The 14623-nt window shown below is 38.7% G+C and overlaps 1 protein-coding gene and 1 long non-coding RNA gene across 3 annotated transcripts in view; one reads left to right on the top strand and one right to left on the bottom strand.

Annotated features, from left to right (window-relative positions):
* Nucleotides 1-10491, top strand: part of LOC129733172 (cullin-1) — a 19165-nt gene extending 8674 nt beyond the window's left edge. For both annotated transcript variants that reach the window (XM_055694797.1, XM_055694796.1), the window contains exons 4-13: nucleotides 6778-6872; nucleotides 6940-7429; nucleotides 7488-7845; nucleotides 7904-8167; nucleotides 8230-8574; nucleotides 8632-8763; nucleotides 8839-8920; nucleotides 9172-9298; nucleotides 9373-9592; nucleotides 9704-10491. In XM_055694797.1, coding sequence (XP_055550772.1) covers nucleotides 6778-6872; nucleotides 6940-7429; nucleotides 7488-7845; nucleotides 7904-8167; nucleotides 8230-8574; nucleotides 8632-8763; nucleotides 8839-8920; nucleotides 9172-9298; nucleotides 9373-9592; nucleotides 9704-9784 — 2194 coding nt within the window. In that variant the 3' untranslated portion in view covers nucleotides 9785-10491. The remainder of the gene's footprint in view (nucleotides 1-6777; nucleotides 6873-6939; nucleotides 7430-7487; nucleotides 7846-7903; nucleotides 8168-8229; nucleotides 8575-8631; nucleotides 8764-8838; nucleotides 8921-9171; nucleotides 9299-9372; nucleotides 9593-9703) is intronic.
* The window catches only part of LOC129733176 (uncharacterized), a 16312-nt gene extending 1689 nt beyond the window's left edge, over nucleotides 1-14623 (bottom strand). Inside the window, exon 1 of the long non-coding RNA XR_008729442.1 lies at nucleotides 14462-14623. This is a non-coding gene — a long non-coding RNA (uncharacterized LOC129733176). The remainder of the gene's footprint in view (nucleotides 1-14461) is intronic.

Raw genomic sequence — 14623 nt, 5'->3', positions numbered from 1 at the left:
AGTATTCGCAAGCCAAGAAAAATTCAACATTGCCTCAAAAACGTGTTGGTGGCCCTGAGAAGGGCTGGTTGTAATTTATACTTGCTCTCGTGCTGGATGGCAGCAGATAACAGAAATGCAGCACTTACGCTATTGCGTCTTAAAACAAAACGGTTATAGTTTGACATCACAGCAGAATTTCCACCCTCATACTCATGGCTACCATAGGCAATATCAAACACGCAATAATCTGCTTCCATGCGACACGGGGACGGGAACATTTTCTTCTTCCCAGCCACGTAACACGACACAATACATGTTTTTTCGTTCCCTTTATGAGAGCTCTATCGGTCCGGCTCGACAGAATGTCCACAAGAAATCATTTTTGTATATCCGTGTTACAAAACAGAAAATCTGTAGATACTGAAAATAAAGGCGGGGCTTATCAAAAGATCGCTACGGAATAAAATTTTTCGAACGTTGTGGAATGGTATAACTGGAAATAATTAGGTCACACCCCTTTTTCCAGTTATACCATTCCACAACGTTCGAAAAATTTGTTATGTCAGAGTGGATATCGCACGCTATCTGACCATGAAGCATTTATGCGATAATTGAATGAAAATTGCAATTGCAGCAATCGGCCTTTTTCAAGGCTACAATAAATGTATTTGGAAAAGCTTAATGAATGGTTATTAATAAACTGCAACTGAGGTTTGATGCTGCTGCAAATGCACAGCAGTGTTATGTTTATTACGATTTGTTGATACTGTGCATAATAAGCAGTATATACGAAACAAATCCGATTTCAAACAGAAAAGTTCGGCACGTTCTGCTCACGATGCTGAGTCTGTTTTAGAAAATTCACAACACTTCATTAACAAGGATCTTGAAGAAGATGGTTATAGTTTGACATCACAGCAGAATTTTGACCTTCAAACTCATGTAAGAATATACGAAAAGTATACAGAAAAATATACCGTATATACGAGTGTATTTCCAAAGCTATTGCAAAAAATTTATTGACATAAGACAGGCTGTCGTAATTCTACGTTAACCTTGCAGTCGTATCTTATAAACAACTTCTTCAACTTTTTCCAGTGGCGTCTCGTCTTATTGTGCACTACGTGCACTACACCAGGTGTTATTGGTGGGGGCTTCATACCAATTTCAAGAATAACTAACAAAAATCTAAAGCTAAAAAAATTCATCAAACAGTTTCAATGATCAACTAGTAGGTATTGCTCGCTGTGTACCATTTCTAGTGCACCAAATGAAAAAGTACATGTGACCCACTCTACCATAAGTTAACTCTGAAAATCAATGAGCAGGGTTACCAATGTTCCAGTTTAAACTGGATTCCTCCAGTTTTTTTCAAGTGATCCAGTCAAACAGTTTATTCCCAAAATCTTCCAGTTTGTTCAGATATTTGCCAGTTTTATCCAGTTTTTTATTCACTGAAGCTCCGATTGATTTTCGGAAATATTTTTAAAACGTAAATTTTGTAGATTGAAAAATTATTTTGACAACTCTTAACAGCATTTTCAGTATTCTATCTTCTTGCACGAAACACGGTCAAATTAAAGATTGCATGACGTGGTTGAGATAAAACAAAACAAATAGATTTGACCAGACCATGAAAAAAAATTCTTTTTATTTTTTGTTGCGTAGCAGTGAAAAAATTGTTAGAAGAATTAGATACCAAAAGATAGTGAAGTCAGAAATAATTGAAATTTAAACTTTACTGATGTTTACGGAAGAAAATGTTGCTCTATTTTCTCAATTTTGAGATAAATTGATTGCGTAATTTCAAATTTTGCTGCTGTTAGAGAAAATTTTTCAGTCCTTAATTTGAACAAAACGTAAGCCCGAAACAAAACAGTTCTGATTGAAATGAGTAACTTTTTGCGAAGAGTTATCTCTTTAGTTATTGTATAAAAAACTGTCACTGGATTTAGTCCCCATAACAGAAAAGCACTCTCACAATCATTTTTTTGCTTTTTTTAAATTTTTTTGGAATCCAGTTTGTTCCAGTTTTTTCCTCAGCCTTTTTCCAGTTAAATCAAAAATTTTATTGGCAACTCTGTCAATGAGTGATGCGAACGAGAGGCATAAAACAGACCAAAAACCTCTCTGCGCAGTGCACTTATCAATGTACACAATGTTATGTATCTGCATACAGAGCGTGTACGCGTGTGGCCAGTGGATTTGGTTTGCAAGACCGATGTGTTAGTATTGATTACGTGCACTTCCGTGCACTCCGTGCTGCTTCATTCAAGCATTGAATACAGCTTCATTAGAGAAGGGGTAGGTGGGAAACTGAGTGAGGCCCTCGCCATGCAGTATGCGGCAAGGCGCGACAAGTGTCTTTTCACGGTGAAGAATAATATTAACAATGAAAACGATTACGCGCGTCCAAACACATCCCGCGCATCCTGCATGACAAGGGCAAATCAGATAAATTCAATGCATGTGTTTTATTATGTACATTTCTGGTGATGGTCACTGGGGAAGGGGGAGGGGAGGGGAGGGGGTAGGTGTTTGTATGGGACAACCTTGAGTGCACAGTCAATATCCAAATCCACGAGACGCCACTGCCACCAACAACACCTGGTGTAGTGCACGTAGGACGAGACGCTACTGCACATACGTGTGAATGTGTTGGTAACTCCCTACAGTACACTCGTGCTGGATGGCAGCAGATAACAGAAATGCAGCACTTACGCTATTGCGTCTTAAAACAAAACGGTTATAGTTTGACATCACAGCAGAATTTCCACCCTCATACTCATGGCTACCATAGGCAATATCAAACACGCAACAATCTGCTTCCATGCGACACGGGGACGGGAACATTTTCTTCTTCCCAGCCACGTAACACGACACAATACATGTTTTTTCGTTCCCTTTATGAGAGCTCTATCGGTCCGGCCAACAACACCTGGTGTAGTGCACGTAGGACGAGACGCTACTGCACATACGTGTGAATGTGTTGGTAACTCCCTACAGTACACTCTGCTTTTTTCGGGTGTAGTTCTGGGAAAGAAAAAGTGTAGTCAGAGACAGTAAAAATGTAGTCCGGAAAGTGAAATAAAACATTTATGGTGTAGTCCGAGTGTAGCTACACCGCGAAAACGAAAAGGATATAAAAAGCATCGCATGTAAATGTAGCGTTTTTGCTTTTGTATCGCATTCATAAGCGCACGACCACGCCTACGCATGTTTCGTTCGCGCATGTATCTAGGATTGGTCGATCTTAAATCGATCTAAGCAGAATCGATCTTTTTCGCGCCGATCTTTGATTTTTTAGATTGATTCTTAAGCCCGGCAGAAATCGAAAAGATCGTTTACTTCTCGATTGGATCTTTTCGATCTTTCAAAAATTTAAATTATTCTTCAGCATGCAGCAGTTTTTTTTAGATGCAATTTTGAGTCATTGTTAGTGATCGTGTATCGTTGTTTTATCGGGTTTTGAATGGTTGCGTGCGATTATGACATCATCATACCTCCTTATAGTCCATTCCATTCCTGTAAAAAATGCAACTGGTGACGCATTAGTAGACATGATATGATCGGCGTGCAACCAAATCGAATCATGCTATTTCCTGTAATCGGCGTTCAAAGTTTAAGGACATTTTTATTATACAGGCTTATTACAGAAAACCAGGCGAGCGGCGAGTTTGTCGCCTGACCAATTTCGGTATTATAGATGACGAGTCGGCTGGATTTTGGACAAATAGCTCACCTGCGAAACTGTTCGACTCAGTTGTCAGCAGCCAAGTTTCACTTGCGGTCTCTAATAAAACATTCTACCCACCTCGTCAGTGACTTAATTTTCGAAAAAATGGGGCTTGGTTCGGACTGATCGCACACCGACCATCCTATAATCATTGCTATCCTGTATCACATTCCACACACAATAGAGCAAAAGTGTGGTTTTTTGACGTATGATTCTGCAATGTATTCTGAATGATGTTCCGACACGCTAACAAACACATAACCGAAGTTATCAAATGATGTAAACTTTTAGGTATATTTCTTCAACAACCTTTCGAACTTAATAAAACAATCTAGTCTATCTCCTGTGCATTATAACCACGGACGGTGTTATAACATTATAAACTTCAGTTCCAATCAGTTAGTATAAATTTCACAGCGCCGCGAAAAAGCGTTGAAAAAGATCGATCCAGCTGAGATCGATTCCGCGGCCTCAATCTTTGGGGAGAATCGATCTCAAGACCCCCCGACTGAATCGATCCTCAAAATCGATCTTTTCCTAAAGATTGCCCAATCGTACATGTATCCCGTATTATCCTTAGCGTTTGTTATCAGGATAAGCGAGATGCATCTGAAAATGCATGTGTTAGTTAGTATATCGAGTTGTATGAATGAACTTCTATTCTTGTTTCGCGCATTGATAAAGATAAGTACACTAAGGTCGCTTTTTACGCGGTTTTTTTACGCGGCTTTTTTCACGCGGATTCCGGAATTTACGCGGTTTTTTTATACGCGGATTCCGGAATTTACGCGGTATTTTTTTGCGCGGATTTCGGTTTCCCTTCACTCGGAATGCAGAATTAACGCAGGTTCTTTTACGCGGATTCCGGAATTTACGCGGTTTTTTTTTACGCGGATTCCGAAATTTACGCGGTTTTTTTTACGCGGATTCCGGAATTTACGCGTTTTTTTTTACGCGGCGCGTATCCCCCGCGTGAAAAGCGACTTTAGTGTACATATCTAGCCATTCTCAATGAAGGAAGGAATCTCCTCTCTTTATTTCTTATTGTTAGCATGTATTTTACATTTAAGGCAGTGCATTAGATTTAGGTATAAAAACCCTGTAAGAATTATTGATAAAATCGTTCTGTTTGTAAATTCTTTGTGGAAACATAGCGATTCAGTTCGTTCACAAAGAAAAGTCCATTCTTCGGGAAATCATAGCGATTCAGTTCGTTCCTGAGAATAAAAAGCAGTCAAGAAATTCTACGGACCATAATGATTCAGTTCACCCGTAGAATACTGCAAGAGCGTCAGCTGGTATCTGCTTCGGACTTCGGTGCCGTTGCAAGCACACAATTAACAGAGAGGAAGCGTGTTCGGTGCTTGAAAAACCGAACTGTAAGTCAAAAAAAAAAAACAAATATCGTCGGCACAATAATGGTTTTTGGTTGCCTCATTTAGAAAGAAAAGTTGATTATGAAATAAAGCCAACACGGGACAGTTATCCATGTATTTACGTGTTTTTTTTCAGAAAGTTTATGATTAAGCTACTTTTGAGCTCAATTCTAAATTGATAAAAATCCATAAGGGACAGCTATGATTTCTGGCCGATATCGAAGAGATTCTGTGCTTAAGGTGCATTGTTTCGCATGATAAAAAATATGGTTTCCTGTTCAATGTGGTGGTTCATACTGTCTACGAGAAGCACATCAGAGCATACTGAAAGCATATTTCACTATTCCAGACTTTGCAAAAATTAAAAAAAAAAAAAACAAATTAATCCACCTAGCAGTTAGACTTAGCCTTTCTCATTCAAACTTATTATTTGTAATCGAGTTACAACGAACACTTCAATTTTCAGAAAAAAATACACCTTGATAATATTTGCTGGATTTATTTATCATTCCAATCAACAAATTATTGGTAGCCAAAACCTAAATTATACCGAACATTTGGAACATAACATTCAAACACATATTAACATACATCAACACATCAATGCAAATAACATGAAATAAATATTTTTCAAATAATTGACTTTTGAACCACGTGTTCAATCATAATAGTTCATCAGTCAGTCAACCCTAGCCCGTTCATCTGATACCAGTATTGTTCAAATCGGTTGTATAATTTCTGAGATAATGAAGTTACGTGGTTTCCACATTTTGATACATTACAGACGAAGTTACAGTCCGATTACAGTCAAATTCAATAGGGTGTTAGAAGGCAGCTAGATCTTTGATTCCAGCCATCTGAAAAAATCGAGTGAGATTGAAAAGTTGCACATACACACACACACACAGAAAATACTCAGCTCGTCGAACTGAGTGAAGTGATATATGCCATTCGGCCCTTTGGAGCCCTTTGATACCTTCGGTTGTGCCAGTGATTACTATACCACAGACAAACAGACGTGCCTTTTCGAATAAAGATCCTGAAAAATCTTCGTCGTTGTTCGAAACCATACCCTCATGCGCCATCATGTGAGCTTATTGCCTACTATCTTATTTTCGTAAAACGGTTTTTGTCTTTGCTAATGGGTGTGCACGCTTGCTCAAATAAACAGCTGCGGCATTACTGACGGTTTTGTCTTTGATAATGAAACTAGCGGCATTACTGCCCGCTAAGCAAAATTTCAAAGTAATCATCATTTTTCGGGTCGATGAAATCGTCATCGAGTGGCACGTCTGTTTGTCTTTGACTATACCTTTCTAAGAGAAAAGCAAAAACTTTTTTTGTTCCAATAATACATATAATCTTTGATTGTGAAATGGTCCAGCCATCTCTGAGCAGAGTGAATGGGATAACGTGACATACATACATAAAAACATGTACAGTAAATACTCAGTTCTTCGGAATAACCCAAGTGGTATATGACATTCGGCCCGTTAGGCAACCTTTTGAATTTCGGTTTTGATAGTGATTGCTATATCTTTCTGGAAGAGAGGAAAACACGCTTATTTCACAAAAACGATTATGCTCTGATCTGATGCCAGCTTGACATTTCCAATTCTTATAATAACCAAACCACCAATGAAGTTACTACAGTCAATGACAATTTAATCTTATTTCATTCAGACATGTCTACAACTACTGCACCAGCGTTCATCAACAACCGACAAAGGGGCAAACTTCTTCGAAGTTATCGAAAAAAGGAACTGCAGTCCCTTCTGGTGAGTTGAAAGTGAAAATGTACTACTAATGCAAAGATGGATTAGAATTCTTGCTATCACGTTCCAGGTGGGGCACAACTTGTAGGCCAAGAGTTATACAAACGATTGAAAGAGTTTCTTGAGGACTATCTGATAGCCTTGCAAGAAAATGGTATCGATCTCATGGACGAGGAAGTGCTCAGCTTTTACACAAAACGATGGGAAGAGTATCAGTTCTCTAGTAAGGTCCTGAACGGCGTTTGTGCCTATCTGAATCGACACTGGGTAAAACGTGAGTGCGAAGAAGGTCGCAAAGACGTGTATGAAATTTATCAACTGGCACTAGTGACTTGGCGTGGAAATCTGTTCAAACACCTGAATAAGCAGGTTACCAATGCAGTGCTCAAGCTGATTGAACGTGAACGTAATGGCGAAACAATTAATTCGCGTTTGGTATCCGGTGTCATAAATTGTTATGTCGAGCTAGGTCTGAACGAAGAAGATCCAAATGCTAAAGGACAAAACCTTTCCGTGTACAAAGAAAGCTTCGAAAACATATTTCTTGAAGATACTGAAATGTAAGGACTGGTGTGCTTGAAGCGTGCATATTTTATTTTCTTAATATTTTTTATTCAGGTTCTACACACGAGAAAGTGCGGAATTCCTCCGGGAGAATCCTGTTACCGAGTATATGAAGCGTGTAGAACTACGCTTGAATGAAGAGCAAAAACGTGTGCAGGTATATTTGCATGAAAGCACACAGGATAGACTGGCGAAAACTTGTGAGCGAGTGTTGATTCAAAAGCACTTGGAACAGTTTCGGACCGAATTTCAAAATCTGCTCGATTCCGATAAAAACTCAGATCTGCGTAGGATGTATTCACTAGTAGCGCGTATTACTGAAGGCTTGGTTGAACTAAAATCAATTCTTGAAATGCATATTCATAACCAAGGATTGGCTGCGATTGCAAAATGTGGCGAGGCGGCGCTGAACGTAAACATATCCCGATTTAAATCGTAGACGATTATAATTACAATAGATGTATTTTCAGGATCCAAAAATTTACGTTCAGACTATCCTGGAGGTTCATAAGAAATATAATGCCCTGGTACTTACCGCATTTAATAATGACAGCGGTTTTGTTGCATCTTTAGATAAAGCTTGCGGAAAATTCATTAACACTAATGCCGTAACGGATGCGAGTAAAAGTGCCAGTAAAAGTCCCGAACTACTGGCGAAGTATTGCGATTTGTTATTGAAAAAATCGAGCAAAAATCCGGAGGAGGCCGAGCTTGAAGATACTCTCAATCAAGTGGTATGTATATCATACAAAATAAAAGAAAACTACAACCATTCTAAATTAAATTCTTTGTCAAGATGGTCGTTTTCAAGTACATCGAAGACAAAGATGTGTTTCAAAAGTTCTACAGTAAAATGCTCGCCAAGCGTCTTTGTCATCACATGTCCGCTAGTGATGATGCTGAAGCGTCAATGATTTCCAAGCTTAAACAGGCTTGTGGCTTCGAGTACACCAGTAAGCTACAGCGGATGTTCCAGGACATAGGAGTTTCGAAGGATCTCAATGAACAATACAGACAGCATGTTAAAGGTTTACGCGAAGCATCCAAATCCACAGGCAATGAAATTGATTTTGGTATTCTTGTACTGTCTAGTGGCTCTTGGCCATTCAATCAGAGCTTTACCTTTTCTTTGCCTTTTGAGGTAACGTCAAGGTCCAACGGTAATATGTGTAATTAAATTAGAACTATTCTTTCGCAGTTGGAACAATCTGTTCACCGATTCAATAATTTCTACGCTAAACAACATTCCGGCAGAAAATTAAACTGGCTTTACAATATGTGTCGTGGTGAACTTACAACGAATTGCTTCCGACTACGATATACATTGCAGGTGAGTGTCATGTTAAGCAGGAACGGTGCAACATGGCAGTAGCGAAACTGTGTAATTTTTGTTCTATTTTCACAGGCCAGCACGTTCCAAATGGCTGTCTTGTTGCAGTTTAATGAGCAGACAACATGGACGATTCAACAGCTAGGTGAAAACACAAGTAAGTATAAAATTAAAATGAAAATGTAAGTTTAGCATAAGATGTGCGCAACTGACATTGCAATGACTAATTATATTGTGAAATTCTGCTTTAACCTTTTGAAAGGAGTATATTTCTTCTTTGTAATATCTTATTCTGAATGTTCAGTGACGGTTGTGAATGAAGGACCACATTGAAAAAGAAAACAGTTATCCTGAAAAGTTAGTTAACAAATGATTATATTCTACACATTTTGCTACATTTTGTTGCAGGTATCAATCACGAAAGCTTAATTCAAGTACTCCAGATTCTTCTGAAAACAAAACTGCTCACATGTTATGACGATGAAGCCAACCTTCAGCTTGGATCTTGTGTCGAGCTTAATACTGGGTTCAAAAAGTAAGTTTTCAATTTTTTAAACGTCGATTCATTAGTTTTACCAATCTATATCATTTTTTTTCAATGCTGATTAGCAAAAAGCTTCGGATCAACATAAACTTCCCGCTCAAAACAGAACTGAAAGTAGAGCAAGAAGCAACACATAAACATATTGAAGAAGACCGAAAGATTCTAATACAGGCAGCTATTGTAAGGATCATGAAAATGCGCAAAGTACTAAATCACACACATCTGGTCGGTGAAGTGCTAAATCAGTTGTCGACACGGTTTAAACCTAAGGTTCAAGTGATTAAGGTAAGTGTACTATGTTTTAAGAATAACTTCAAATTATATATTTAAGTTCGGTTTCATAGTTTTTAGTGGTATAATGTGAGAGAAATAACATTATAATTTTTTATTCCACAGAAATGTATTGACATCCTGATAGAGAAGGAATATCTCGAACGCCAGGAAGGACAAAAAGATACGTACAGTTATTTGGCTTGATCAGTAGTTAGATTACTGTTCGTAGCTATACATACAATTCCTTGAATATCAAAACTGAATGTAGAAATAAAGTCTAACTATAACATTTAATAGAGAACAGATATAATGCCGACATGCTGTAATGTTCAAAGGATTCAAGCTAAACCTTAAAATATACTGTTCCTCCGTCCTACAGAATTTGAGAAACACGATCAAGATTCAGATTATATTCAATATTTTTGTTTTGTTTCAAACTGTATCTTGTTTTAGGCGTTTTAAATTAAGGACGGATCAGCTCTTTGAAATTAATTTATGTTTTTGGTTTTTGGACACATTTTCAATAAAACGATGTGATATCGTCCAGTGTATCATAAAAGAGTAATATGATGTGCAAGACACTTTAGACGAATTTTAATTTTTTTCTAATAATTTTATACCTTGTTCGCTTGTGGTTGTACACTATTTTTTTTAATTTACAGTTACTGACATATTCAAAATGTTTTAGAGAACCCAGCGTCAATAATCCGTCAGAAAAAATTACAATAGTGCGAGTCCATTTCTTTGTTGTACAATAGATAGCTATCCTAATGATTCTACAGAGGAAAATGTTGATACATGTTCAGAAGGAAATTCTAATCATTTGAATGAACACAATAGACAAAAGATGCGATTGTAAAATAAACGGTTACACTTAGTTCTCCACAAGAGAGCCTGCTGGCAAAAATGTAGACTTTTCGTGTGTTAATAGTTGGCTGAGAAAATGTCCAATAATGTTAACCTAAAGAGTAAGGATTCCAGAAATCACCAACACGTCACGCTACCGCTTGAATTTGCTAGTTTTTTTTAAAGCAATTTTGCAGTAACGGAATGTACTGAAACTTATCTTTTCTCTCATTACGCATCAGCCTGATGACACAACTATTTACTCCATACAATAGTTTATTCATGCATGATACACCTTTAGCTTGTAGGTATGGTAAATTTTATACTAATCTGAAAAGATAGAACAATCAAAACAGAATTGTTTGTGTAAATTTCTAATTTTGAAATTTTCATTCGGAAATTACAGTAAGGTATTTTTCACACACTTTCTGCAAAGATGAGTCAGTCATAGAGAAACATATTAACTCACTTGATTGGATCGTTTCTCAAACAAATGCAACGGACTCATTATCGTTATCGGCGACTTCAACCTTCGCAGTATTACATGGCAGTCAAATTCGGAAGGCCTTTTCTATCCCGACGTCACTCGCTCTGGAATTAGCTATAAATCCGCATGTTTGTTGGATGCCCTCTGCACAGCTTGCCTTAGACAGCTGAATAGGGTTCTCAATGAAAACGGTCGTTTGTTAGACCTCTGCTTCGTGAGCGAGCGTTTGTTAGACCTCTGCGTCGTGGGTACAAAGTGTAGCGTAATGCGGGCCCCATGTTCGTTAGTAAAAGATTGTAGGCATCACCCACCATTACTATTATCAATGCAGCGTGACAGTGAGAGTGTTTCCGTTGATGCTAGCGCGAAAGCAGTTTATTATGACTTCAGCAAAGCCAATTATGAAGAGATGAACTCCTTTCTCATGGGAGTTGCCTGGGACGAGTTTATTCGAGATCATGATGTCAACTTAGCCGCTTCTACTCTCTGTAACGTGCTACTGTATGCCATTGATCAGTTTGTTCCGAAGAAGTTTACAAAAGAGCAACGTCATCCCGCATGGGCCACCTCTTACCTTAAACGACTTAAGAAAAACAAAAGAAAGGCGCTGGAAAAATACAGCAAAACTCGAACTGCGACGTCAAGAGCGCGCTATCTCATAGCTAATACTCAGTTCAGGAGTATAAACAAACAGTTGTTCCATGCACACCTTAATCATTTGCAACGTGATCTGAGACGGAAGCCGAAGGGATTCTGGCGCTATGTTAGTATTCAGTGGAAGGAAACTGGTCTTCCTACATGTATGCGAAATGGCAATCGCGAGGCTTCTACCATGGAGGAAATAGCCTCTCTTTTTCACGAACAATTTAGCAGCGTTTTCCTGGGTGTACCAGCCAGCTCCGATGCTATCATCAGCGCTACTGCGAATGTTCCCGTTTTCCCAGATATTGGTCCTCACCACTCGATAACTAGGGATGTTACTATTACAGCAGCAACTTTTGAAAAATTCTTCCAGTGTTGGCCCAGATGGTGTTCCAGCCGTTGTCCTCAAAAACTGCACTTATGCTCTTGCGTCCCCGTTAGCAGTCTTGTCTTCCCGGTTCACAAAAAAGGATGTAAGCGTACCGTTTCCAACTATTGAGGAATTGCCGCCTTGTGTGCTTCGTCAAAGCTTTTCGAGCTGATTGTTTTTAGCCTTTAGACACAGAAATGCTCGCAGTATTTACGCGTTTTTTACGCGGATTCTGGAATTTACGCGGTTTTTTTACGCGGATTCCGGAATTTACGCGGTTTTTTTACGCGGAATCCGGAATTTACGCGGCATGTATCCCCCGCGTAAAAAGCAGCTTTAGTGTATTTCGTCAGGCCAGCATGGCTTCGTTCCAAAACGCTCCACTACCACTAACCTTGTATCATTCACCTCTTTTATTGTACGGCATATGGAAAAAGGGTCGCAGGTAGATGCAATTTACACAGATCTTTCTGCTGCATTCGACAAAATGGATCACGAAATTGCTTTGGCTAAATTTGAAAGATTAGGCATTGTCGGTAGTCTTCTTTCTTGGCTGCGCTCGTACCTGACTAACAGAAACACTTCCGTTAGAATAGGTGATCATGTTTCGTTCCCATTCCAAGTAAAATCCGGCGTTCCACAAGGTAGTCATCTCGGACCATTCTTGTTTCTGTTGTACACGAACGATGTAAACCACGTTCTGAAATGCCAGAAGAAATCTCACGCTGATGATCTAAACCTTTACTATGTTATTGAAAACCCAAGTGATGCCCTCTTTATCCAAAATGGACTGAACGTCTTTGCGGCATGGTGCAAGACGAATCGAATGGTCCTCAATGCTTCCAAATGCTCTGATATCCTTTGGGCGTAAGCGACAGCTAGCCTCCACCGACTACGTCTTAAGCGGCACTGTTATAAAACGCGAGAGCACCGTGAAAGACCTGGGAGTACTTCTTGATTCTTCACTAACGTTCAAAAATCAAGTGTCATACGTTGTTTCGAGAGCATCATCTCAGTTAGGATTCATCTTCCGATTTGGCAAATACTTCCAGGATGTGTACTGCTTGAAGGCTCTATATTGTGCTTTAGTCAACGCTCGAGTACTCAGCCGTCATATGGGCGCCATATTACCAAAACGGAATCAATAAAATCGAGGCGGTTCACTTCACAGTGGTTTAAAACGCGAAAAACGTGATCGTCAGCCTTTTGAGTAGAAAAATGCCATTCAAATGCTACAGTGTATTCGACAAAGTTTTTGTAGATATTCAGGGGCATCTTTTGATGCAAATAAATTTTTGATTAATTCACCTAAAAGTGAGATAAAAAATTTATTTTTTATTTACTTATCAAATCAAAACAAAGTCTTCAGCAAAGTTGTAGACAATCTTATGTAGAAAAACTTTGCTGAACACACTTTGGTTCTATCTCTTGAAAATCGACCACATACAGATAGTTTTATACAGACATCCTTAAAAATTATAAAAATCGAAAAACACCAAATAACTTTTTATTAAGTGGTTTTAGAGGCCTACTCATTCTCATCATTCTGCCGAACATACCTTGGGCAAATTTTTAAATTTTTTCATAGGGTTTAGGACATTTTAGATAAAAAAAATGCACTTTTTCGAAATAAAATTTCTCGAAAAGCTGCAAAAACAACAGTCTTCACTCGGAAGATGGGGATTAGTACTAGCTCTCCCAGGTGGTTTCACTAGTTTCTTGCAGTCTCTTAAAGACTTGGGCGTGGGTGAAAAAGTTATTTTTTTAGGTTTTTCGGCGTTTTTTTTTCTTAAAGGATGTACAAAATCGAAACGATTTTCGATTTTTCATTAGAGCCTTCGGCTAACTGATATCCGTATAGATGCACCGTGCCTTCCACACGGTCTTTGTCGCCTTGTTTTGGCGAAGGCGCTGACAACGCCGTGTTGTATTATTTTCCGCCTTCTGGTGATTCAAGAAGTGTGTTGCTTTATTTTTTGTTCCAACAAACATAAACAAACATGAATTGTTAGCACACGGAGGACAACGACAACGCCTTCCTGGCGAAGATTGCCAGTACCTTCTTGAAGCCTTCTAATGTGCCTTGTAGCATCTGCCACCTTCCACCCGTGCTCCGTGTGCTTACCTTTTTGTCGTCATGCCATCCAATTTATGTTAATTTATTGTTGTTGGAAGAAAAAATAAAGAATCACCAGCAGGCGCAAAATGATACACGGCGTTTTCAGCGCATTCGCCAAAAAAAGGCGACACAAGACCGTGTGGAAGGCACGATGCGTCTACACGGAACGCAGTCAACTACGCAGCCGAAGGCGGCGAACGAGTACCTTCTTTACTAGAAGGCAAAGCTAGAAGGTTCTGGTTGAAAGGCATCCCAAATAGAGAAGGCGTCATTACGCTGTGTGTGTATTCAGGCCTTTACAGTTGTTAAAATTCGAAATCAATTTTTTTTTCAATAGTTCTGCTGTTTGAAATAAAAAGGTCAGTGGAATATGAATTTTTTGACATTTCTTATCAAAAGAAAAAATAATATACATACCCCTATTTGCATGGTTGGATTGCACGCAACAGGCAACAGTAGGGGGTATAAGGGGTAAGGGAAATAAGTCTAATGAATTCTTTAGTACTATAGTGCTTTTAATAAATATTTAACTCAAAAACGATGAAAATGCAAAAGGGACTGTTATGCGATTATAGGCAG

The sequence above is a fragment of the Wyeomyia smithii genome, chromosome 3 (genome assembly GCF_029784165.1).
Source record: "Wyeomyia smithii strain HCP4-BCI-WySm-NY-G18 chromosome 3, ASM2978416v1, whole genome shotgun sequence".
Taxonomy (NCBI): Eukaryota; Metazoa; Arthropoda; class Insecta; order Diptera; family Culicidae; genus Wyeomyia; species Wyeomyia smithii.
Note: the sequence above shows the minus strand (reverse complement) of the source record. Positions and strands in the feature narration are given on the sequence as shown.